Source organism: Embiotoca jacksoni, unplaced genomic scaffold (genome assembly GCF_022577435.1).
Source record: "Embiotoca jacksoni isolate LCO1_2020_lvr unplaced genomic scaffold, fEmbJac1.0.p SCAF_5, whole genome shotgun sequence".
Lineage (NCBI taxonomy): Eukaryota > Metazoa > Chordata > Actinopteri > Embiotocidae > Embiotoca > Embiotoca jacksoni.
The window spans coordinates 4,787,701-4,814,599 of NW_027185403.1; the positions used below are offsets into that span (position 1 = coordinate 4,787,701).

General features: G+C 39.6%; 1 protein-coding gene across 6 annotated transcripts in view; it reads left to right on the forward strand.

Annotated features, from left to right (window-relative positions):
* Positions 1-26,899, forward strand: part of diaph2 (diaphanous-related formin 2) — a 370,474-nt gene that overhangs the window by 177,485 nt on the left and 166,090 nt on the right. For all 6 annotated transcript variants that reach the window (XM_069170528.1, XM_069170529.1, XM_069170533.1 and 3 more), the window contains one exon: positions 24,899-25,000. In XM_069170528.1, the coding sequence (XP_069026629.1) occupies positions 24,899-25,000 (102 nt within the window). The remainder of the gene's footprint in view (positions 1-24,898; positions 25,001-26,899) is intronic.

The window sequence follows — 26,899 nt, forward strand, 5'->3', positions numbered from 1 at the left end:
TTGTTTAGCTTTCAACACATCACTGCTCGTTTTCTGATATAATGTCCTCAAATAGATGTATTTATCTGTGATCCTGGGTACCCAGCAAAGGTTCAATAACCCAAAGCTTGACTCAAGTGAATCAGTACATTATTCACAGCAGTGCTTCCAAAGGTTCCCAGTTGTCAATACATGCTAACATTTGGATTGCAAGTTTGAAGAACAACAGGTCAAGGACACTCAAATGCCCATCCTTACATCCATCCATTCCTGCATCTATCCATGGGAGAGACCTTGTAGGGGTCAGCCATGGCAACACTGCAGATGAAGAGGCACATAAAGTAGTATACACTCACATTAACTCATACAGAAGTCTAACTTGCATGGTTAGGACTGTCGTGATGACATGTCCACTCACAACGGCCCCATCCAATCCCTTTGAAGAAATTGTATTTCCTTGATTCCTGTTGTTCTGGGTTTTGTACCCTCATGGTTGAAATGCACTTATTGTAAGTCGCTTTGGATAAAAGCGTCAGCTAAATGAAATGTAATGTAATGTAATGTTTTGAGTTCAAACCCATGATCATTCTTTATTTTTATGTGCCATATCAAATTAGTAGTATAACGCAGCTCTTATACTACTGTCTCGCAAAGTGCTTGCAGTGTGGACATGACAAGTTGTTGTGCTGCTTTCAAATTTAAAATATTGTCTCACTGCACACATTTTAGCCACACATGCCACCTGCCAGAATACTCTGTATACTTCTGTATCTTGCCACACATTTTGCTCTCTGTTTGTGACACCCATCCAACAGCTGATGTGAAACAAAAAATTGGGGCTATATATTGTTCAGTATAATTGATACTGGTCAGTTACCTGATAGCTAAGTGATAGCGATCTTTGAGATTGGATCGGGACATATCCACAAAATAACTTTATATCCGAGCGCCGAAAGTGAAGTCCTCAGAAAGCTGGTTTTGACTAACAGTCCAAAAGCCAATGATATTATATGGATCGTGATCTAAGACAAAACAACAGTAAATCCTTATATTTGAAAAGCTGGAAGCGCCTTGCTTTAAAAATCACAGAAACAGTTAATCAATTATTACAAAAAGGTCTTCAGTTTTTGTTTGTCTGTTGTTTGTTTGATTTCTCTTTGAGGCCTTATACAACACTCGTGTCGCTTGGTCCTGGAAACTGAACCTGTTTGCAGTAGCATCATTTCTAAGTAGAACCAAAAGTTTGATGTGTATACTGTATACTGTATATGTGTTGTTGAGTTTTATATTGTCATATCTAATATGTGGACAGTGTGAACATATTACATGTATGTTTGCAATATTTAGTTTACTTTACATTTAAAGGCTACCCATGCTTTGTCTTCTCTACTCGTGAATTGTTTGGTTGGCTGGTTCCCCAGTTATTGAACTGCATCCCTTTGATATAGTTAAGCTTGACAGTTCAGCTGAATCCACGACACTATTTGCTGTGTAAATGTTATCTGTAGCTGTTTCTACTCATTAAATTAGACTGGCCATTATTTTATACATGTTCACAGTAGATTTTCATGGAAGTGGAAAGAGTACCAACATCTCTGCTGGTGCAGGGTCTATTTATTACCTCTGGACAGGCATTGATGGAACAACAGTCTGGTCCCATTGATGAATCTGCATTGTCATCTTATTAATACCCCGACACGGCCTGGGCGGCTGCCATGGATTTTCCATCTAAATGGATTAAGCTTTCATTTCTTATCCCTAATCACAAAATAGAGAGGTTAGGGATGAAGAAAACTTGAGATAAAGGCTCCTGCGTACTCACAATCAGTCCGTTACGTCTCAGCCCTATTCAGATTGACCGCCCAAGACAAACACACACACACACACACACACCTTTTATAGAGCTCCTGACAACGGATCAGCTTGTTTTGAGTGAACGCTATGCGTATATATGGGGGCTTTGTGTCTTGTGTCTATGTCCCACTTTTCCTACATATTTTATTTTTGGGGAGGCTTCCAATGAAAAACCCTAAAACAGCTCAAAATATTTTGTATTGTTTTAAAAAGGCTCAGACTTCGGCTTGAGACAAGAGACACAGTTTATTTATGACAAAATCAAGAATTACAGGCATGTGCCAATTTGTGAACACAGAAGCGTTGTAATTATAAAAACGTGCTGAATTCAATTTGCTTCCAATTTGTTCAGTTGAAGTTTGGAACCATAACGAGTGCATTACTTTGTCCATCCTATGTTTAGACAATCAATCGGTCCACCAACTCAACAAAAGTACTCTTCTATTGGCACATTCATCACGGGGAAAGTGTGACAAAGTGTGGCTGGCACACTGCAGGTGGGGGATAGAACAGACATGAACACACTACATTCACACAAGAGCGTTCAGCTTGACCTCTGCAATGTCACATGTTGTCCCGCACTGAAGGGATTTGTGGGTAGAAGAAGAGGGATGGGAGCTGGGGATACAGATAGGTTGGTGGAGTCAACCCCGGATTTATGTGTCTGTTACAGAGCCATTTATGAGGAAACAGTGGCCCCTTTTCTTCAGGGGGAGGTGCTTGTTTGCCTCAGAAGCTGCTGTGCAAATATTGGCTGTCCTGGTGCACCTGCTGCCATTGTGGAATTGTCTCGCTCCCTCCACCCTCTATCGGTATACACTTCATTTGTCAAACACACAAAGGATGACAGACACACAATAGAGGGACATTTTAGCATTGCCTTGGCCCTGCATTTGTGTCCTGACACGGGGTAAACAGTAATATGACCTCCCATCCCCCAGGGCTGGTGCTGCACTCTTTCGATCTGGGGTAACAGGCGTTCTACGCAAGGATTGGTCAATTACAAGCCACTATGTTCACAAGAAGCTGACCACTTCTTACCAACCCCACCAACCTCATATACATATGTATTTATAGCTCCTGAAAGATGCACCAGTGTCAGAGTGCGAGGGCAGTAGATGGCAGTATGTATTTATGTTGATGGAAGGACTAACCTCATTGTACCCTTATCTAAAGAGTTTTAAATCCTGTTAATTCCTTCTTTTCTCATCCATATTTATTTTCCCCTGTTGCATAAACTATGCTGGCTCTGCGTTCTCCACTTGTGGACTGCTACGACTCTACTTTCCAGTGTTTGTTTTCCCATGAAAGCCAAATTTAGTTTTGATTTGAACTAAATCATTTGCAAGCAAATTAACATGGAAATAAATTATTATTCTATCTTTAAAAATACTTCAGCTAACTGCATAAATTGAGGCATACTTCTTTTGTTTAATCTCATTTGTTTTGTTCAATTTTTTGTGTAATCTTTCTTTTTTTGACGAATAATGGTTAATTTTATGTGCACTCATTGTTCTTGATTCAAGTAAAATCAATTAAAAGTAAAAAATTAAGTTGAAGGCCTTTCCTTTTCCATATATAAAACAGAAATATCATTAATTTAAGTAAAAAATTGTTATACTTTTTTGCCATCTTGGAAAATAAACACAATTAATTAATTTGTATTTTAAATTGATTCTAATTAAGTGGCATTTTTTGTTTTATTGGAATGGTCCAAGTGGAATTAAGCTAATTATGTATAGAGTAAAGAGAGTATTAAAATCTGCATCCTTATTAATAAACATTAAAAGTAAAAAAAATAAATAAACAAATAATAATAATATGTTAATGTCTCTGGGAACTAAACCAGCACGAAAACCACCAATATGGCAAACACATGGATATACACAAAATACAAAAAAAAGGCCAACTTTAAAAAAACAATACATAAAAATAAAATTGTAAACTGTGTTGACATTTGAGGGAGTAGTTTGTGTGCAGTCTTCAACTCAATCTGTCCAAGTAATTTTGATTGTAAAGTTTGTTCACAGCAAACATGGTAGTCATGGGTGTATATGTAACAACTTTAGTTTGTTCCAAGTTAAAGAAGAAATAGGTTGTGTCGTTTCAAGTTTACAGCATTGTGGTTATCCTTGACAACCTCGGTTCTTTAAAACACTTGTTCATTATAAATTTAAATGGGATTTTGGTGGAATTAGAGGAACAACATTACTGTTGTGTCCAGATCCAGGTCAGTTTGAGTGATACATGTTTGAGTTGCACATTCTTGCTAGTGTTACACACACAATTTGACACTTTAGTGTTTTCAACTGCTCTACAATATTTCTCCGCATAGATGTAGATTCGCAGGTACGTGGTTTTCACAGTCTCAGTATTTTTAAACATGTTCCCAAATGTCAATGCTGATGTTTTTGTAACGTTGTGTTGCCTAATGTGCTTTAAAATCTGTTATGCAATCAACATGCAACACAAAGTGTTTATAGCCAACTTTGTTCCCTTCAGTCGCACCCTGTGTAGCTGCCCCGAGTGTGCCCTCTCTTCTTTTAACATATTGCCTTCCGCATGTGTCTGATTTGTGTGCGCACACACACACGCCTGTAAAACACAAACACCAGTTTCCTCACAACCACACACAGAGGGGGGTCCCTGGAGTTGGACACAATTACTGTGGATATCGTTGCTTACTCATTATGTCTGACAGGCCACACTACTTCTGCTCTCCTGCTGTCTCCTGCGCATTGCCTCCTACATCATCCTCCTTCCCAGTGCAAGCACACACACACACACACACACACACACACACACACACACACACACACACTGTGTATGGTGGGTGGGTGGGTCAGTGGTTGTGGGATGAGAGGCAGTGTCCATTCATGCAGGGCTTCAGAAAACCTCGCAGGGTGTCAGTTTGCCTTTTGCTCCTCATACTTACCATGTTAAAGCTTTTTTAGAAGCTCATTGCTTTGTGCAGAACATATATTGTACCCATATATAGTATTCACTAACTGTGGCTCAGAAACCTATGTATTATACTGTCATTGTACGCCGCAAACACTTAGTTTAGTGTGCTGCATTCACTTTTAAATATCAAAGGACAATACAAGTCAGTTTGATTCTAACGTGTTCTATCTTTTCTTATGATGGCTATTTGTGGTGAGGATATCTCATCATGTGCTTTCCCTGCCAGATAATGGAAACAATATATTTTAGATAGCTCTATGTTCACAAAATGTGTGATCATCTATCTGCACATGTTACTTGACCATAAGGGCTTTTTCTCTTGTGCTTAAATGACCGACAGGCCAGGGAATCTATGAAAGACCAGTCATCCTTTTGATGGTAGACATCCCTCACATCTTACCTACATGTTTTATACACATGCGGCAATCCCAATAGTTTTAGGGCCCTCACTTTGTTTTAGTTCATTATTAACTGTTTCACCCACCTTCTGGGCATTTTACTTTAATGGACATAAAAATTCATCCATTGATATTCTGCTGCTTATCCAGAGTCCCGTCCAGAGGTTAATCTCGGTATTCCAGACATCCCTTTCCTTAGTAATGTTCTCCAGCTCCTCCGTGGTGATACCTAAGCCTTCTCAGACAAAGCAAGACATATCATCTCTCCAGCATGTTCTGGATGGGTGCCCAGGATGTATCCTGATCAGATGCTAAAGAGCATCTTAACTGGGCCTTTTCCACGTGTAGGAACAGCAACTTTACTTTGAGCTTCCTCTGGGTGTGCTTACCTCGTCTCTTACGGTGAGCTCAGCCACCCTACAGAGGAAACTCAATTTGCCCAATTCTATTTCTGATCTTGTTGTTTTGTTTACAAACCAAAAGTCATGACCATAGTTTGGATGGTCAAATCTTTGCCTTCTGGCTCAGCTCCCTCTTCACGGGCTGATACAACACTCACGGTTCTGATGAGACCACACCAATCCACCTGTCAATTGCTCACTCCGTTTTACCATCACTCAAGAACAGGATCCAACAATACTACAACTTCTTTACTTGTAGGAGCAATTCACTCCCAACCTGAAGGGAGCTGTCTAACATATTCTGGCAGAGAACCATGACATCATACTTCAATGTGTTGACCCTCATCAAAGCCACTTACACTTGGAAATATGTAACTACTTTGTCTGCAAAGGACAGAGAGGGCATTCTGAGGTCCCCAGACTGGATGCTCTCCTCTACCTGGCTCCAGCTTGAAATCCTGTCCTTAGAGATCACAAATAGAATTGTTGACAAGGGACAACATACGAGGAATGGACATCGACTGGAAGTGTGTTGGACTTCCTGCTGAGTCACACTGGTGGCTGCCTGCTGTGCAGTTACAGTGTTTGAGGATATTAAACTACATTCTAGCATCTTAACAGGCACTTTTAAATAGCTGGTGCAGCCGGGCTCCTTACAATTCTGGATTACAAGTGCAGTATTGCTTCTGCTTGCAATATATTGCCTGAAGCTAATCCCAACACGCTTTTGTCAAACAAGGGCAAAATGCAAATGGGGAGGCAAGACTCCAATTAATTGGCCAGAGATATGCAGCTACATGAAACCATTATTGGGGAGGAAATGGTTTTAACTTTGTTTCTAATGTAATATAAACTTTAATTAATAAAGTGTGTGATGAAGTGGAAGTGGAGACTTATCAAACAAGCCCTGTGTCCATTAAAGGCCCTAAACCCTCACAAGGCAGTCTTATTAAACCCTGTTTCCAAACGTGTTTATGAGCCCCATGGAGAAAAAACAGGAAGAAATACAGAGACATGAGGAAAAAGGAATGGGTTTGTGTAATTAGTGAAAATTAAGAGCTTTTAATCCAGGAGGAGGGATGGTAGGCAGGGAAGTAGAGAGGAAGACATAGTTAAGAGGGAGGTATTGGCATGGTGAGATGGGTGGGAGGGACTGTGGAACTAGTGCTTAGCTTACTTTTGTTTGCCCCTGAAGAAATGAGCGAGGACCCAAAAGCACACACCTAATAAAGATACTCATAATACAAATATGGTTATTTTTTGTAAGGGGCTTTGGAAGCACTACATCCTTCACCTAGAGGAGCTCTTTGTTAAGAAAAATAGGAGGCTCTTGCACTTTTTTGCACCCGTCTGCGTGGGTAGAGGCAGATTCAGTTTCATTAGGTAATTATATTTGGACACGTGATTTGATATTGTCAGCTTATTCATCCCTTGGATTTGGAGGTTGAGAATGTTCCCATTTCTTAAACATATCCAGCTAAAAGTCATCTGTTTTATGGACCACATTTGGTATTTGTGTGTTCTATATTTATTTCATACATCTGGGTGTCTATACCACCCATCCATACCTTTATCTCAGCAGACTGTTTCTCAGACTTCATATTATCTACAAAAATGTTATTTTCTGGTCTGTCTGAGGGGTGGCATTTCTTTGCTCCATTTCTTGACATACATCAAGACAACTTCTACTGACAGTTTCTGCTTCACTAGCCTTGACCTTCTAAAATGAATCCAGATGTTTCGAGTGATGGACAGAAGACGTGAGGACGGAAGGAGCAGCCATGTTCTGGAGACAGGGTGATACTATTACATTAGATGGGAAAGTACAATCATTCCCCCTACAGGATTTGCAATGCCACAGAGCAGAAAAATAATGCAGACCCCATTGCATTCGTTCAGAAGTGCAGGCACTACATACATGAGTTAAATCACTCTTGGTGTTCATAGCCTTGCAAGTCAATGAGGCCAAACAATCGTCTGAGGAATACAGGCCATTTGAGGTTTCAGTTCAGCAAAGCAGTTTTCACACCCAAGTGGAATATGTTAAGTAATTTCCAAACACTGTTTCAGGTAAGGACCCCCTATTGTTTACAACAGAGACGTGAGCCATTTTAGCACGCTTTTGTTAGTGCCAGGAGCCATGCAAGCGATTGTTGTTGCCTATGAGCTCACTTAACCTCTCCTTCCTGTGGAGTCTCTCTGGAAGGAGAAAGACTCCACTGTTTGTAATGGTTGTTATGAGTTCATCGAACGCCCTACATTTGTCTTTGAAGAGGAATTACAACTCTCATTAAAAAAGAGGTTCATTGGCACCTGAATGTTTCATTACTTTGATCAAATGAAGAAATGCAACTTTCTTTCCCGTCCTTAATTTTTGCTTTGTCTGGTACTGAAAAAATGAGACCGCCACCCCTCTGTTTTATGTCAGTTTCAGTCCAGCATACAGCAACAGATGGATGATAAACACAGAGTTGACTGCTGACAATTATTTCATCCAGCATCTGAGAAGCACAGCCAACACATATTCCTGTTGAATTCCTGCCCAGGCTTCTAAGTGCACAGCGTTTTGATTGTCATGTTGTGATCGTCCCGCCCTTTAAGCAACCAGCAGCACACAGCAGAATCCGAGTGTTTGTTTTGAATGAAGACTCTCAAGAGAGAGATTAATCAACATTAAATGCAATTTGTGTGTGTGTGTGTGTGTGTGTGTGTGTGTGTGTGTGTGTGTGTGTGTGTGTGTGTGTGTGTGTGTGTGTGTGTGTATTTATGTGTAAGCAGTATTTCTTTTCTTTTTTTGTATCTATATTTGGAGGAATCACAATGACAATCCAATGGCACGTGTTTTTCTGGAGATCAGTAGTTCCACTGTACTGACTTGGTGATGAGCAAGCAAGATATGCAGTACAGCATTTTTGTTTAATTTGTTCTTCTTAGAAAATATAATCAGAGACTTACAAGTGCCCGATTTATTTTGCTGTTAGATAGATTTAATTTTGACAGTAAAACTAAGGCTCTAGTTCAGAAGTCATTCATTGCTTGACGTGATTTCACTCTAGCCTTTCTTCCAAAAGACGAGCATTTATATTTGTGCATTTTTATTAAGTGAAAACAACCAGACCTACAGCAAATAAGTTAATGCTGAATGACAACCCAAAATGTATTTAGTGTTGTTGCCGAGCTAAAACAAAGGATTGACTGATTTTAAAGCCGGTGCAACAAGCAACATGGTCTGCCGTGACTGTAGGCTGACATTGTAAGTGACAGGGATAGGGGTACATGTAATTTATCCACTACCTTCCACTATGCACTTTGTTCTCCTGGGAAATGAAGTCAGTGTGGGCTTTCTCTGCTGCTTTTAAATCTGTGGGGTCCCATAAGGCAGAAGCCCATGAATGGCCGCTGGGAATACTGTGTGAGCTTCCAGCTCTGATAAGAAGACAGCTACCGCCAATGGAGGTAGTGGATGGACAGAAAGGCTGAGGTTGGGAGGCAGTGTGGAAGAGAGGAAGAGTACCACAATTAAGGGGATTACTTGACAAAGGACAGGTGAGAGTACCGGTGTTTGCCGCTTTCTTTTAAAGATTAGCCTCATTAAAATGAATAGTCCAGTAGCCTATTAAAATCAGGATGGCATGTATCATGATGATGCAATAAACATGCACATGAACAATACTTTCTTTTTAATTTGATCCAAGAGTTTAAACACAAACTATTTTACACACACACACACACACACACACACACACACACACACACACACACACGCAAACACTATAAACCTGAGGGAATATGGAAACCACTCATCCTCCATCTGATGAAATTGGTAGGCAGAGAAGGTGCTCTGTCCTTCAGTGGTGGCCTACTTTGAAAGTAAAATAGCAACTATTGGAAAAATAGAATGCCAATACAGTACTTAATATGCGTGCATATCAGGCTTGTGCAATTCTGTCGAGGTACACCTGAGAGGAATATGAAAATCCCGGGCCAGGTGCTTGGTTCCCCGAGAGAGTGGGGACGGAAGGGTTTGGAGAACAGAGGGGGTGTTTGAAGTCCTAGAGGACACTGCTGATTGTGGGTGGTGTGAGGAGTCGTCAGTCTCAAAAACACATGCTGCCACCTGCTTGTCTGAAAAAGGCTGCCGTGCAATTATCTAGGTTTTGAAATGCATGTGCAACTTGGAGGTACTGCAGATTTATTTTCTGTGTACTTGTTTGAAGTTGTCGTGAAAGAGGATGGATGTTCTGAGACTGAGGACGCAGCAGAATTGGCACTATACTGGATTCATGCTAAAGTGAAGGAATAATGAATCGTATTTCCATTTTCTTTTGGCTTGGCTTTTAAATTAAAGGATGCTGAATCTGGTGTAAATCGTAGTTAATGCCAAAAGCTATCATTTACACAATTCAGCCATGCATTTGTCAATATTTTTGTCGACAAATTCATTTAATTATTTCTTGATCTATAAATACAAAAATAAACTAAGTTGCTTAACTGTGATGAGCCTACATATGTATTTTTTTTTACATTTAAAGATAAAAGGGAAACTTCTTAAATTAATCATCATCTTGAATTTTAAGTCATTATTATTATTTTAATATAGTTGGATTTTTTTTATTTGTGAATGTCAAGATTATTTTTGACAAGTACTGTGGAGGTGTGGTCCATGCTATTTCTTTGTGCATTTGGCAGGCAACCTGAGCCCACCAGACTCAATTGCTATCACAGATAACAGCTCCTTGGTTAAAAAAGATGAGGCAACAGGGAAGCTGTCGATCAAAATGAGCCTCCAATAGCCAGCACACAATCCAGTTTTGCTTGCATACAAATATACAATACATACACACATAAGCAGACAATTCTGCTTTACACAAGTCACGAATGGCTGGCAGGAGACTATCGAATATCTGTTTCAAGATGACTCCTTCCCCTTACTTCCACCTCCTCCAAAAGAAGGCTTATCCTATATCCTGTTCTGTGAACCTCTCCTCCTCTTCGGTCCCAGCACTGCTGCGAGGATCAGTGTGAATCAAGTGAAGACATGCTTGGAAGGAGAAAAGGGAGGAAGGAACAAGGATGTTATCGTGGCACACTTTCTTTTCACATGATTGTGGATCAGTGGTACTTTCAAGTCCTGAAAGTGTTTATCCTTTTGTCTGTTTGACTCCACAAATGTCTCTAAATTCTGTCATGTTTTTCCACATTGGCTTTGAAATAAATGTATCGTGGCACAGAGCACACTGTAATATAAACCAGTCGTACAACCCAGCACTGTGAAGTACTCGTTAGTGCCTATTTTGCTGCAGTACGTGTTGATTCACATGGACATATTTCTCAGGTGGAGCCCATCAGTTCAGAGGCTGGTGCTTAAGAGAATGACAGCAATAACCATTCAGAGCACCAAATTGCTTAAGTGATGTACTTACATGTCAAAGCACCACAAACCTGGCCTTTTAGAGCTGTAATGACAGTATTTTAGCTTGTGTGGTTTCACAAGAGTGGTATCTTAAAAGAATATCAAATGTAGAAATGTCATTTATTTAAGGCAGTAGGATACAGTACAGTGCTGTACAGTTCAGTATGTGTAATTGCCTGGCAGCTTTCCCCTGTTAGACAGTGATGTGCTTGTGTGGGGAAGTTTGATTTTGTGCTCTCAAAAGGTACCAGCACTTTTGGCAGCGTACCGGTTGCTGCATCTGCTTTGCTGTGTATAGTACATCAGGCATTTAAAAGATGCACCGTGGAATAAACAGACCGTGCGCATTAGAGTGTATTGTCTAAATGAATGTGCTCTCCCCACCTTTTCTTGCATTTCAACCCAATTCTGTCTCCTTGGCAGTTGGAGGAATGTCATTATGAATTTTGTTTTGTTTTCTCTTCTACGATATGTCTTTAACGTTTGTGCACTTAGGCTTTAATATGTCAGAGGGAAATCGGAACGTCTACGAAATCCACCTGACAACTGACACTTGGCTGGAGATTAAACATCTGGTATTAGCACAGCCTGTGTTTATCTGTTGTTTATGGCTGTTAAGGATGAAACTGTAATTGGGACTGGAACACTTTGATATCTCACATTGATCTTTTGTTTTGTCTTTTGTTTCCTCCAGAAAACTGGATTGTGTGCTGGCTATTTATGTGCATTTATCTGTGTGTATCAAGTGGCAACCAGCAACGATGTCACCCATCGATTTGTGAACGAGTGTTATGAAGCCTCAAGTTTGGAATTTGGTCAGCGCCATCTTGCTAGTTCCACATCGGCCTCATTTTTCGAGAGACAGAAGCTACGTCCACTCAGACTCAACTTAAATGTCATTGTGCAGATTGTACAAAGCTAATGAAACACATTTAGCTTTTGGCCAGAAGTGCAAAAGAATTGCATTATTTACAGGTAAATGCACGTATAAGTAAATCTTATGTATTGTGTCTTTGACAATGAAGAAAAAACACATATCCAGTTTATTATAGACAAAAAACATGTTATACATGGGTGTGAAGTGGTCAGAGTTGGAGAGAGGAGTGTGCACATATAAGGGGTACATGTACAGTATGGAATTTTCTTTTACTTTTGATTGTACAATATAAATACTTGCAAGATCTCCACATTTCAGTAATGAGGGCAATAATGCTTAGTGCTGTGGTGTGGAGTTCAGCTGGGTCACAGTTTCAGGGAGGAAGCTCATCCTGCGCCTGTTGGTGCAGCAGTGGAGGCTCCTGGAACACTTGCCAGATGGGAGGACAGTAAAAAGTCCATGGTCAGGGTGAGATGCAGCTTTGATAAGGCTTTTTGCCCTGCTAAGTCAGTGTTTATGATAAATGCTCTCAATGGTGGGCAGTTTTCACCACCCTCTGGACTGAGTTAATCACTTATTAATGTGATCCAGGACAGAGCCGGTATATCTAAGAGTCTGTGGTGGCACGCGCAGCAAACACAGTCTGTGTGCAGGACTTGGTGCTGAGAAGCAGAGTCAGCACCTTAACCACACCAAATCTTGTTGGTCCTCGTGGTGAGTTTCTCACTTTTAATGACTGCGCTGTTAACTTGTGCATATTCTGTATATGTGTGCAGTTTTGTTTGTAGTGTTTTGTTTCTGTCCGTCACAGAGGGAGTTGTACCGGGGAGTCAGATGGTCTTGTGTCAAGATCAAGCCCTGTGTGTGTGTGAGTGTGTGTGTGTGTGTGTGTGTGTGTGTGTGTGTGTGTGTGTGTGTGTAAGAGTGAGAGAGAGAGAGAAAGACAGTTAGAGATTGTTGTGGAGGATGTCAAATAAATTCAGGAGAGAATACACATACCCAACATGATCTAATGCCACTGGACATGTATTTGGCTTCATGCAGTTTCCCTTCATCTATTAGTAACTTCTGAAAGGCTTAAAGCAGCAGAAGCATGTGTACTTGCTTTTGATCAGGGCACAAAAGCAACTTCTGTAAAGTACAGCGCTTGTTTCACCACATGAAAAAGGGGTTCTAGAGAATCCACAACAAAGGTCAGTTTGTGTGTGTGTGTGTGTGTGTGTGTGTGTGTGTGTGTGTGTGTGTGTGTTTTTTGGTGCTTTTTTTTTTTTTTTTTTAATAACTGAGATGCCATTATGTTAGTTGATGGTGTCTTCTGTAGGGAAACTTACTGAAATTCTTGGTCAGCAGTATGGTATGTTATTAGTTTCCCCCATTTGGTCATAAGGTCATAAAGTGCTCAGTGCCTCAGCAGCTCTTTTATTTCCATCATGTTAATTCAGAATTTAGAACTTAAACACATCATAATCAGTCCACTAAGAGGCGGGTTGCACTTAAATGGTCTGTGTCCCAATTACCATGGGTACCCCTAATCCCACTCCAGTCACCCCGCTGCGACTGGAGTCTTCATGATTACAGTGTCACAGACAATAGCCTGCTTTACATTTAAGGTTTTGAACTCCTACGGCACAAAAGCAATTCTGTCATTATCACTCATTAAGACTGACTAACCTGTTTTTGTTCTTGCTGACTAAACAAAGGAAAAGTAATTTCAGGATTTGCAATCTGTACCTTGCAGCATGCAGTGTCAAAGGCTGCACTTTAATAAGACAAATTTTATGTAATTACAGGTTAGCTGTTTTTCATGTTCCCTAAAATATGATAAAGGACATTTAAGTTGCACAGCAGAAGCAGAAGAAGGCAATCAACAGTGACGTCACCCATTGGTTTGTGAACGGCCGTTATAAAGCCTCGAGTCCTGATTTCGGTTGGCGTCATCTTGCTTGTTTTGTCACACAATTGTCATTTATGCGTCTTAAAAAATTCCACTTGCGGGATTAATAAAGTATCTTTATCTATCTATTTATGTATATATTAGTGGCCAATGGCGTGTCGTGATTTTTTTGCAAGGTAGTGTTTGCGAGTAAATAGGTTTTGACACTGGTTTTCTGAGTACTAAGAGTACTCATGATTTATTTGTCCCTCTCCTGTTACTCTGTTTTGCTGACCTCCTGGACACTGCAACCATGTAAAGCACATCAGTACTCAACACCTGCCAGCACTCTATCTGTTAAAAATGGACATGAATTTGTGCATAAATATATTACTATGAATCTGTACTGAACTATATTCTTCTACCGTGAAAAAAAACCCAACACATTTTGTCTCAGTATATTAGTTGTAAGGTTCCTCTCACTGTATTTACAGTCATACACAATGGATTTCTATTAAAGTGTTTGCTGTGAAGTAACATGTTAACATGCAAATAGTGGTTGACCGTAGCTGGAGGGCATTGTAATGGCGTAATGGTCACAATGTAGTGTTAGCAATTAAGGGGCTACTTGGTCATCAGAGGTGTGAAAAACAGCCATTACTAATGTAGAGTATCAAGAGAAATCCTGATTAAAAAAGAAGGAGATAGAAGAGAAATACTGCTTGTTAAGATTGAGGCAGGTGAGCAGCTCAACAACTTCTGCTGTTTTGGGAAATAAATGGCGTTTACGAATGAGTGCCTCTCTTTACGCTCACATTCTCCTTGCCTTCAACTCCATCCTCAGGTGCTGCATGGTGCATCTTTAATCAGGGCATGTGTGCTTTGACGCCTTTATGTCACCAGAACATGCTCCTCTGCAGCTGTGTGAGGAGTGGTCGCCGGGGGGGTGACATGATGGAGGATTTAATAGCTTCAATCAAACTGCAGGACCAGCTCCGGCTTTTTAAATGATGTGCATGTTTGTGTGTATTTGGAAGGGGACATGCTACACATAGCACCAGCTGTCTTTTATGTAGCTGGTTACTTACAATTATACTGTATATAGCTGTTCCGCGTGTTGATTGCCAAGGATAAACCTATTGCTGCTAACAAGCATGAAGTCAAGCTGCCAGCAAGAGAAAAAGTCACTTCCCCCTCCTCTTGTCCTCATCTCTCAGCAAACCTTGACATTTTCCAGCACAGAAATGTGAAGTATTTCTTAAGTCCTTTCACGCCTCAGTAGACAAATTGGATCAACCTATCGGTTAACCTTCACAAGAAGAAGAGATAATACTTGAGCACATTTCTTAAAAAATAAAACATAAGCGTGTATGTCTTTTCCTTGTTTGACAACCTTTCATGCACCACTCTTTTTACCTTTTTGCTTAGACACACCTGCATGTTTGATTTTTTTTTTTTTTTAAAACTCGTAGTGGCTACACTGACAAGTGACACTGATGTATTACTGAAAGTTATTATTACTACTATTAACGTCTTTATTGCATCTCTACTAGCCGAAAGTTGCACAGGAATTAGAAAAAAAATAAGTATCCACGGTGCCATGATATACAGAAACATTAAAGTAACCAAACATTAGTAATGCTAAATGTCTTGTGAAAGAATGCAAATAAAAATTAAAAAACAGATTTTTCTGCTTGCTGAGCATCTTATTTTCATCCTGATATAATGAACAAGCGATCAAAAAAAAGAAAGATAATTTAGTTCTCATGTTCAGAGAGAATGGGGTGAAGAATAGAAGTGCTCTATAAAAGAGAGGGCAGATTATGTTCTGTCAGCTGACAAACGTACAAAATGCAACCCTGTCGAATACACTTAAAAGTAGGACAGTCACTGCACACACAAAACTCAAGCAGTTTTTTTTTTTTTTTCTGAAGCAGAGAGTATAAATGACACCCAGATCATGTTTTGCCCTATTTTAACCGTGTGTTGAAAGGCAGGGGACGGGAGAGGGTTGACGCTTAAAATGCACAACTATTCATTGTCACAAGAATTTCAGCATTTTGAGATATATACTAGCTTACTCTCACAATAAGTTGGATGCGAAGAACATGATCAATTTCCTCTCTTCATTGGAGCGTTTGGTCCATTTTTGTTGTTGTTGTTGTTTACTTAGCTTGACACAAAGGAAAGTAAATACACGATCATCCATTTAAGGAATAGAAAAACAAGCATTGTAGTTTACATTATTATATTGCGTGTTAAGCTACAATTGTTTATTTTTTTATGTAAAACACGGTAGTCTTAACGTGAACATAACAGTTTACAAGTTGTCGAAGCCCTGGCTACTTTTTTCCTGCCGTTTCCAGTTTTCTAGCACTAAACTACGCTGGACAGATCCCTCTGAAGGCACGGCAGTGAAACGGACATCCAGATTCTCATGTAGCTCCCAGTGAAACAGGCCACACACATCTTTCCCAGTATCACCTTTGAAGGTGACCAGCTGTACAGGTGCACGTCTTAAAACCTTCAACTGTCTCAGACTCTTTAAGTATACATGGGAGTCCCTCTCTTGGCTTGGTCCTACGTAGCGTGGTACTGGGAGAGGTAATGGAGACCACAGGGACACGAGTAATCCTACCAGTTGTCCAAGGAACAGCCTCAGCCTCAAATCTCTGTTCTTCATCCCCTCAAGGTGACACAAGCCCAGCTCCGGCGTCGTCCTGAATGCTTAAGGTTGGACTGCATGGCAGGGTCTTAACGGACGCCAGGTGCAGCGGATTGGACCAGCAGCTAGTGTCTTCCCACCAGCGCTCGAGCGCATTGGGTCACGACAAGCTGCCCTGGCACAACCGGAGAACGGTTTCCTAGAACTGATTGGCTGTCAGGCTCAATCCATTCGCTGCCCCCAGGAGCATATCTCCATGACCAATTTAAGAGGCAGAGTTGGAGCCTTCCCACACTCCCTGCCACTGAGAGAGAGAACAACAACCATGTGTAGATGTGGGCAGATTAAATATACTTGTTAAAAGGCTGTACCGAGCCCCAGGTCATTGACAATGCCCCAAGTTATTGATTTGAGGGATTTTTCTATTTGCCCGGCATTGTTGTGGATTCTCTTTTAGGTGGTTTTTTTTTTTCACTGTTTGTTTTGATCAAATGTGTTCTATGTTGGTGCAACAGAAAATGTGTGACTTAAGAGATACCGCTCTATCATGGCTCCTCCCCTCACAAGTAAAATACTTTGTGTATTAGATCTATCGATTGTGCTAAAGTTTGTGGATGTTCCCAGTTTTGATTAGAAATGAAGTAAATCTCCCCAACACTGCATTTCTCTGGATTTATATTTATTTTCAATCTTGACGTTACCCAAGAAAAAGAGAAGAAGCATACCACGTATAATCGTGATAAATATTGTTGCTCCGATTCTGCTCTTTTGACAGAAACTTACCATTTTCACAAGAAACGTTAAGGGTTTGCAGGAGTCCCTCCCCCTTCCGCTTGGAATAGGAACAGCGGGGTCACTGAGGGAGAGCTGTGTTGTCTCAATTAGAAGAGGAGGTGTTTTTCTCACTGGGCTCGGCTCCAGACCCAGCTGTGTACCTTCTAGCGTGGGCTGAACCTCTCCCCGCATACTGAAAACATTACTGGCCACAGGTCAGAGTGGAACTCAGTGGGACTTATCCTGCTCCCTGTACACACACCTTTTTATTTTTGTGATCTTGGATAACCAGATCCAGATGTTTTTAGATGGGAGGACAGATAACATGTTAGTTTAAAAACTCACATCATCATACCTGGTTGAACTGTGGCATACATATTTTTGATACACAAGTGGCCTCAAACTAACATTTAACAGACTGTCCATAGTTTTCATCATCATTATCATTATCAGCCACTTCCCTCATTCCCTGTTATCATCAAACATGATGATGATTGCATGGTTGAGAGCTCCATGCCCCCTCCCCCTCCCACACTGCAGCTTTATTCTTATGGTTCACCTTGAGCTGAGGAGTGTTTTAGAAATACTGAGGGGTGTTTCTAAAAAATCATCTACAACATTTTTGCAATGTCAAGGGTAAAGCCTGGCAAAGTACCACAACAAATTTGAAGGATGTTGTTGTTGCTAAGAGATATATTTATTTTTATTTATTTTTACAGTGAGACATTCCATTTATTTTGAGAGAAAAAAAAGAAGAGTGGAATGTATGTCCCCTCAAATACCAAGTTTCAATAGGTGGCTGAAGTCACATATTATTATATTTTTGGTATTCAGTTTTAGCAGTGCTGGTTTGTTAAGCTAAAATAAAAAGAAATTATTTCAAGTCTTTGAGTCAGAGGGGAAGGGATTGCCTCTTTCTGAGTGGGAGCATGCTGTTCAGATAAAAGACAGTGAGAGGAGTGGACAGAGGTATGTATCTACTCAGTAGATTGTCTTTGACGTTAAGAATTAGAACTCTGTTTAGCATTAGTGAATGGGAAAACATTAGTTCGCACTAAATGTCACTGGTAAATACATTCTCTATTTTTCCATATTTTCTTCTCAATAATATCTATCTATCTATCTATCTATCTATCTATCTATCTATCTATCTATCTATCTATCTATCTATCTATCTATCTATCTATCTACCTACCTACCTACCTACCTACCTACCTACCTACCTACCTACCTACCTATCTATCTATCTATCTATCTATCTATCTATCTATCTATCTATCTATCTATCTATCTATCTATCTATCTATCTATATATATCTACTTTTGTTGATTTATACTGGACTTCAAAGAATATTTGCTGGCCACTTGATGCATGTGTGTATACTGTGTGTATGCATAAATACATATATATACACACAAACAACACTTGTGCAAAATTGGTATTTCTATAGCTGAGGCCAGTGACTTCCTCAGAATCCATCTCCAGGCTGGCAGCCCTCCAGTAGCTCAATCCTCTGTGTGAGTCCCTGAGATGGAGGACGGAGCACATGTTTGCAGGCAGATTGCACATTTGAAGGAATAAATTGCCTTGTAGAGGACCAGACTTCACATTGTCTGTTCCACTCTGTGTTCCTTTGCCTTTAAATATGTTTGTTGAAGACCTGTCTTCTGCAGTTTTCTGTTATTTCTTTTCAATGCCCGCTCATTTTCTGGTGTCTGGTGGCGAGGCTCAGCCGGATGGTCTGTGTCCGGAAGTGAACATGTGGTAGTGTTTAGCTTTGTAATGCCCTGGGTTTTATAGACGTCTTGAGGGAGATATCACATGGAAGGCAACCAGGATAGGGATTCTGGGCCAGCAAACAGACGGGATGTCCAAGTGTTGGAGAACTCTTGTTATCACAGAGATTCCCAAGGGTATACCTCAGTCCAAGGCCCACAGAGAAGACTTAACATGGATGCCAAGTCATCCTCAGTCAGCCAAATCTGTTTTTTGCTCAAACATTCATGATTTTTTCATTGAAGCCTCCATCAATTTGGTGACTCCTTCTGGCATGGCGCAAGCTTTAACTCCCCCTCAGTTAATATAATGTCTTACAATTATGCTCACCAGAGGTTTCTCTTTATGTGGTTATATTGGCTCCAGTGAATTTTTAATGTTTTGTTTAAACATGATTTTGAAACGCTTCCTCCCTGCCATGCTTCTCAAAGCGCTTCACCCTCATAAGTTAATATGTTACAACAAATCAATGTGAAATACTATTCTTAATTCAGTGGTACATTCCTCCTCTCAAACTTGAATCGCCCATATCATGTCAAAAGTATTTGACCCAATTATTTTTCTTGGAGGACCATCTAGCCCATGAATCAGCTTTGTGAAAGTTGAGGTCTACATAATGCAGTGGGGTGCGAAGCTTTGAAGACATTGTCCATATTTCAACCGGTTTTATTTTCTCATTCTTTCATGGAAAAAAAAAAAAAAAAAAACATTCCTATTCCAACATCTCACTTAATAGTACCCAGCAACAACTGATTGTGCTGACTAGATTAGCTCTTAATTTGGATTTAGTTATCACTATGTTTTCATCTGACACAGATACAATGTATCTATGTGATAGGACTCCATTGTACACAATAGCTTCAAGGAAACCGAGGAGCTGCCAAAAATCCTCCCACGTTGTTCTCATCACAAATGGCTCTTCACTGCATGACTGCTTGAGAGATTCCATTAACAAATATAACTTTATGCATGAGGGATGGCATTGTTGTCAGAGTATTATATTTTAGCCACTGGGCAACTCATAAAACACGTTTAAATATTGGCAAGGACTTTGATCAGCTGTTGTGGACCTGTGCTGTTGGACAGGTTAAGCTTTCTTGGCAGATAAATTCACATTCCAAAAGTTGCATGTCAGTTAGAAGAAGGACTAAAACTTTTGTCAAAATTCAACTTGCCCGAAGTCTAAAGTTGTGTAAAGGCTGGGATTTATTTGTGACTACCCGCCAACTCCTGTGTTTTGGATAAATTTATAAAAGTTGCTTTATTGTTGTGGCCAACCATCTGGTTGTATGCCACCTATAGTCATACTCTCCACACACCTGGGACTCCGACTAGTGTGGCAGCTTGAATGTGTGCAAGCCCTCCAGGGCCCATCAGTCCACATGCAGTGCTCAGAGGAAACATGTGACATGTGACATAATTGAGTCAGCCAGCAAATGCTGTAGCAGAAATCAGTGTACTAATGCCACCACTCAGTGCCCAGCAGGAGAGCTCTGAGCTGTATAGGATGATATCAGAAAGAAATGTGCCTGTTTCACATTATTAAAGGCACTGTTTTTCTGTTTAATTTGATATAGCATAGGGCCCTTGGGGACAAGAGCGAAGACAGCTCAGGCACTGGCCAAGGGGCTGAGAGCACCCTGCTGAGAGTGTAAGGTACCAAGGTGAGAAAGTCAAGTGGCAGCAGAGACAAGAGAAAGGGGAGGTTCAAGAGAACCATTTGGTACCAAAAGCTGCCAAATTCCCCTCTCAGTTTAATTTGCTCTCTGTCTGTGGGCCATTCTCAGAGGGAGATCATTGTTTCCTCATATTTTATTTTCGCTGGCTCTCTTGTTACTTTGTCCGAGGCTCTTGCCACATTAAAAAAAAAAAAAAAAAAAAAAACCTGCAATACTCCTTGGGCCTCCATGCTTACTGACTCAGTATTTCAGTCAGGATTTTCTAGATGTGATGTTGGTTACTCTGGATTTATTTAAGAAGTGATTTAACATGTATTGTGTGTCTATTTTGTTTGTTGGGTTTGGAGTTCGGATAGAAAATTGCTGACTCTGAAACATAAAAAGTCATGTATTTTTCACTCTTGTAAAATCAGTGGCATTAAAAAGCTTGGCAAGGCAAGTTTATTTGTATAGCACATTTCAACAACAAGGCAATTCAAAGTGCTTCACATAAAACCATTAAAAGCATCAAAACATCAGGCAAAGGAAAAGCAAATTTAAAAACAATTAAGAACATTGATCGAAACATTAAAAACTGTCATTAAAACATTAGACAAGCTAAAAATAGAATAAAAGTTGCAATGTAGTTTAAGAAATAAAATACATTAATAAAATGCAGAAATGCAGGAAATTGATCAACATCCTCAAGTCTGGTTCAATTGAAGGCAGCAGCAAACAGAAAAGTCTTCAATCTTGATTTGAAGCAGCTGAGAGTCTCAGCAGACCTGCAGCTTTCTGGGAGTTTGTTCCAGATATGTGGATCAGAAAAACTGAACGCTGCTTCTCCATGTTTAGTTCTGACTCGGGGGACAGAAAGGAGACTCGTCCCAGATGACCTGAGGGGTCTGGAGGGTTCATAAGGTTGCAGCAGATTACAAATGTATTTTGGCCCTAAACCATTCAGTGCTTTATAAACCAACAGCAGGATTTTAAAGTAAATTCTTTGTTGGACAGGAAGCCAGTGTAAAGACTTCAGAACTAGAGTGATGTGATCCACTTTCCTGGTCTTAGTGAGGACTCGAGCTGCAGCGTTCTGAATCAGCTGCAGCTGTCTGACTGACTTTTTACAGAGACCCTTAAACACACCGTTGTAATAGTCGAGTCTACTGAAGATGAATGCATGGACAAGTTTTTCCAAATCCTGTTGAGACATAAGTCCTCTAATCCTTGATATATTCTTCAGATGATAGTAGGCTGATTTTGTAATTGTCTTGATATGGCCGTTCAGGTTGAGGTCTGAATCCATAACTACACCTAGATTTCTGCCTTAGTTTCTGCGATAAGGTTTGTTTTTTTGCAAATTGACAAACACGTTGACATGACAACAGTCAGCAAATGAGGGCCTATGTTGGTGTCAGTTATTCTCTTCACCCCCATTGACTTGCAAAATATACCTTTGCAATATTTTGCACGGTACATCCCACCATGCTTGGAAAGTAACTTGACTTCAACTTTTGTAAAGCCAAAGCAGATGTATTGCATGTTTCTACCTGTAGTAGATCATTAGTCACAGACATTGTTGTCATTGACTTATTTATTGGAAGAGTCGTAATGTTTGTGTTGATGAAATATTGTTTCTGACAAAGATTGAACAAAAAACACTGTGAAAATGGTGAAACAAGCTAAATGTATGTAGGTTATTTCTCTCAGGGTCATGCGATGTTCAAACAACTTCATATTAATAATTAATCTGCTGATAACTCTTACTTAAATGCATCTTTCCTCAATTCCTTAATCTCACCATGTTATTAAAAAAATACGTTTTGAGTATGAAGGTGATACAACCTGTCGTGTATTACATTCCCAGTAGGCTTAAAGTTAGACTGCTGAGTTTTGTAAGCTCCTAAAGGAACGTCCTAGTATTTTGACAGAAAATCAAACCATAACACTATGTGTAGCATTAGATTATACTTACACCATTTTACCTCTACTTACTACAGTAAACAACTACATCCCAGATGTCATGTGTTGACAACAAGCACTGGAGTTAGGCACGTGCCTTCAGCATTGCTTCTTCCGGCTGCCCAAGAGATGTTGCTTCTTTGATTCTTTCTTCAAATATGCAAGCCAGCACTGAGGGAGCAAATTGTTTGTTCTAGATTTCCTGGGAGACTCCCACCTTGGGCCTAAACAGAGCAGTTGTGATGATTAGCAACAAAGTGTGCTGCCTCTCATAAACCATCAGGGGAGAGGGAAGAATCTACAGCAACTTCTTTCTCATTTTGCTGCTTCTTTTTTTGTGGAAAATACAACTCTCTCTTCAGCACTGTGATTCCGATTTAAACCTTTTGGTCTGTACATGGACGGGTGTGTTGTCAGACAAACTTGATGTTATTGCAGTGCAAATAAAGAGAAATGCATGCTGATATGTGGCGGTTCCCCAGTGTGCAGACTCAATAATGTCTCCATTATGAAAGCAAAGGTCTCTTCATTCTTGGACCAATTTGTCTATTGTGTTCAGTCACAGACTTAATGCCATTAACTGGAATTTGTGGGAGGTAACACAATTATCTCCTTGGCTCGAGGAAGTTGACAGACAGGGCCTAAGTGAAGGAGCTGTGCTTATCAACCATCTACCCACTGTCACAATGACAGAAGTGTTGGTACACGCAAACAAATAATGACAGAAAAGTTGTCCACAAGACTTTCCTCTGATACTGCAGATAATGATATTGCACATTTATGTTAAACGGTGCTTCCATCAATCAAATATGCCTCTCAAATACTGCATGTTATACAATCTGCGCTGTGGACTTATAGATGTAAGGCTGGACAGAAATAAAAACTATCCAACCCGCTCAGCTCCAAAGTTGTTGCTTATTTTATAAATTTGGTACACAGCAAATTCACATCTTTAGAATAAACTCTGAGTTCAAATCAACTCTATTTGCTTGTACATGTGATACCATTGAATACACTCTCAAGCAGAGTGAAAGTAACTCCTTTCTAGGAGTTATTTTTTAACACTTTTCAGGAGTTGAACTTGAACTCTTTGGCAGTTAAAACGTGACTCCCATGAAGAGTAAAATTGTACTTTAACCTCGAGTTGTTTGAATGTGAACTCTTTCACAGTATTAACAGTCAACACTTAAATACCTGTATTATTCAACATTCATGGAGTTCAAATTTCAGTTCAAATTTCATCACACTGAAAAGGTATTACTAAGACTGACTACAAGATAACATGTTCATCACAAATTTATATTTAACAATTATATGCAGTGTGAGTATATGTATTGTGCAACAATTAATGTTGCATGAATACTTTGTGTAACAAGTTACACAGTTCATCGCCTTACCTTGTACACTTATGGTTTTGGATGATTGCCCCATTTTATTTATCATTATGTCTTCATTGAAATATTAATAAACAACATGTTTTAACAAAGCTAAATATACTTCCTGCCCATCACTTAGATTTAATTTGGTTGCTTTATTCTCAAAAGTTATGAATAAATAACTAAGGCATGCTGGGAAATGCTAATACGGCAACAAAGCTGCGGAGTAGTGTTGAATCATGCTCCTCAACACTCAGTGAATGAACACCAAAATATTACCCCACCAGAGTAATACTGAACACAAGCTGTAGTCTAACTTAAAAAATAAACTCCCAAAATCCAACTCTTTGTTTAATTCCAGGATATTACACTCCAGAAATTTGCTGTGTAGATGAGAACAACTGTTGTCTATTAAAGGACTATCTGTTTGATGTAACACATTGTTTAAGACAACTCATGGAGGGAGGCATTATATAATTTCAAATTATAGCATTGTATCAAGCATATATGACAAAGCTGATGAGTTTAATTGTCTGACAATTATTTCAGCAGTAGCCGTGTGTTTGTTCCTGCCTTTTATTAAGAGTGATATCGAACAAAGCTGCTAAACCTTCTTGTATTGAAGCGCTGGTTTTTAATTGGTTCATGCCATCTGTTGGCGTCTTACTGATCTTGGCCTGTCAGCTCACTTTTTAACATGCGCAAATGTATTTGCATTCAAATATATGTAAATTAATTATTTTCCTTTGTTGTGCTAACAAAGTGTTTTTGAATGTGATTTAATACATTCTTTTATACAGTGCTAAAAGCAGTCAATGTCAACATTTTGATTAAATAGTATGCTCTAAAGTCTTGTTATACATTATATTATTTTCAAATTGAAAAAAAACAATATTTCTAAAAATGTTGTTTATGTGTTTCCTACAGTGCGAAAAGACTTGAAAGATGAGACGGATGACAAGACACCACAATTCAAGAAAAAGGCGAAAGAGCTTCGCATCTTGGATGCTAAGACGGCACAGAATCTTTGTAAGTAAATGTATTCTACCGCCAGAAATCACATGTGTAACACGTGCTATATCCCTTTTAAACCAACACCTTTTATGTCATAATTACCAGTGTTTTCCATGATGCTGACTTTTTCATAATGCTAACAGTGGAAATTCCTCAGTTTGGCTCATGTTTTACTGAGCCCTTTGGCTATTTTTTGGCAATTCTAGCAGACACCACAAGTACATATATACTGTGTCCAAGCTCTGTGTCTGTAATAATGTGTAAAACAACTTCCTATCATTACTGATTACTAAAGCTAAATGAAGATATGTTGAATCACTCGCAGCTTAAGTGAACTAAATGTTTAGTTAATGCTGCTTTCTTTGCCACACCACTGCCAAGCTTCCCTTTATGATGCTGTCCTTGATCATAAGGTTTCTTGGTTGGGCATCATTTCAGTTAAGATGCAAATGATTTAGAAAAAGTCCTCCTCCTCTTTAAAATGTGTGTGTTTGTTTTTGTGTGGCTGGGTCTGTGTGAATTGATCATACGCAGAAATCTGTGACTGCTTGAAGTCTGGTTGTGATTGGTGGATAGATCATATCTTATTGTTTCCCTGACTCTTTTGGATTTGATGTCCCTTACCTCTGAGAAACACTGTAGATGATAACACCTCATGAAATATGCATGTTAGCTGGAAAAACTACAGGTCACCTCTCTTGCAACTCTTTCTCTTCCCTTCGTTTTATCCATGCCTTTCTCGTGTTTCTTCTGAATGCAGTTGCCTACTGTAGAGTGGGATGACTGTGGGTGGATGAATTCCTGAACACTAGGTTAGGATTTAGAGCAAATGGTGACATGTTTTCCATCATCAGAGGCAAGATAAGTGAGGTCATAAGGTAAAACATGTGGCATGAACATAAGGATGGTACGTAGAACCGTGTGTTTGTGTGTTGCAAAAGTGCTATTGCACATGTCATTGCTCTTGTGTACCGGCTGTGACAGTAATGATAGGTGTCACTGCCATCTTTGATTACGTAAACCAGCTGACGGGATTTTTTTTGAATTTAGCAGGAAGCAAAAAAAAATCGGTGTGGAAAACCTCACCCACAGATTGGCTATGGGTGGGACGCATGTGGTCGTACACACAACGCAGCTCTCCTGAGTCTCCTTGACACATACTACAGCATCATAGATCATATTCACTGCTTGCCAACGAAGCCTCTAAACTCCCTTTTCAGTTTTGATGCGTGATAGTATTGAAGGTTCAGTGACTGGGATGGGTAGTGGAATAACATGAGTGATTGTGATGTCAGCACCACTTTATGTATTATGCTATAATGATTATACATTCCACTCTCTGATAAATTGTCTTTCTGCCTGTCTCTGAAAACCTTTGACCAACACTCTCTTAGCTGCAGGGACTTGTGGCTAATTCCTAAATAAAGCAAATTACAATTGGCGACATTAGAGAGAAATGGACTACTTTCTTTTTACTTTTATGATATACTCAGTGATTAAAATGAATACATGTTTTTCCTTTAATTCTTCTGTGAGAATAACTAAGTGCTTCACCCCTGTTACTTGACTATCTAAGAAAGCAGTGGAGTAAAAATATATATCTCGGTTGTTGGAGCTTTTAAAGAATGTGAATGTTCTGTAACATCCAGCACTTCTGAGGAGCAAGATGTGAATCATATTAAATAACTACATAGAAGAGCTAGGTAAAGCAGTAAGAGCCCTATACGTAGTGAAAACCCGTTTGCTGTACAGTTTAATTACAGTGACCTCGCTATTGTAATGAATGCATACTTGAACTTTAGAACAATCGTCATTGAGAAAACTACATGTAGAAATGTTACGTTAAATTGAAATATAACTCATCAATCATTTTGACATACTGTAGGCTTATAATAGTTATAATTATCAGAAAAG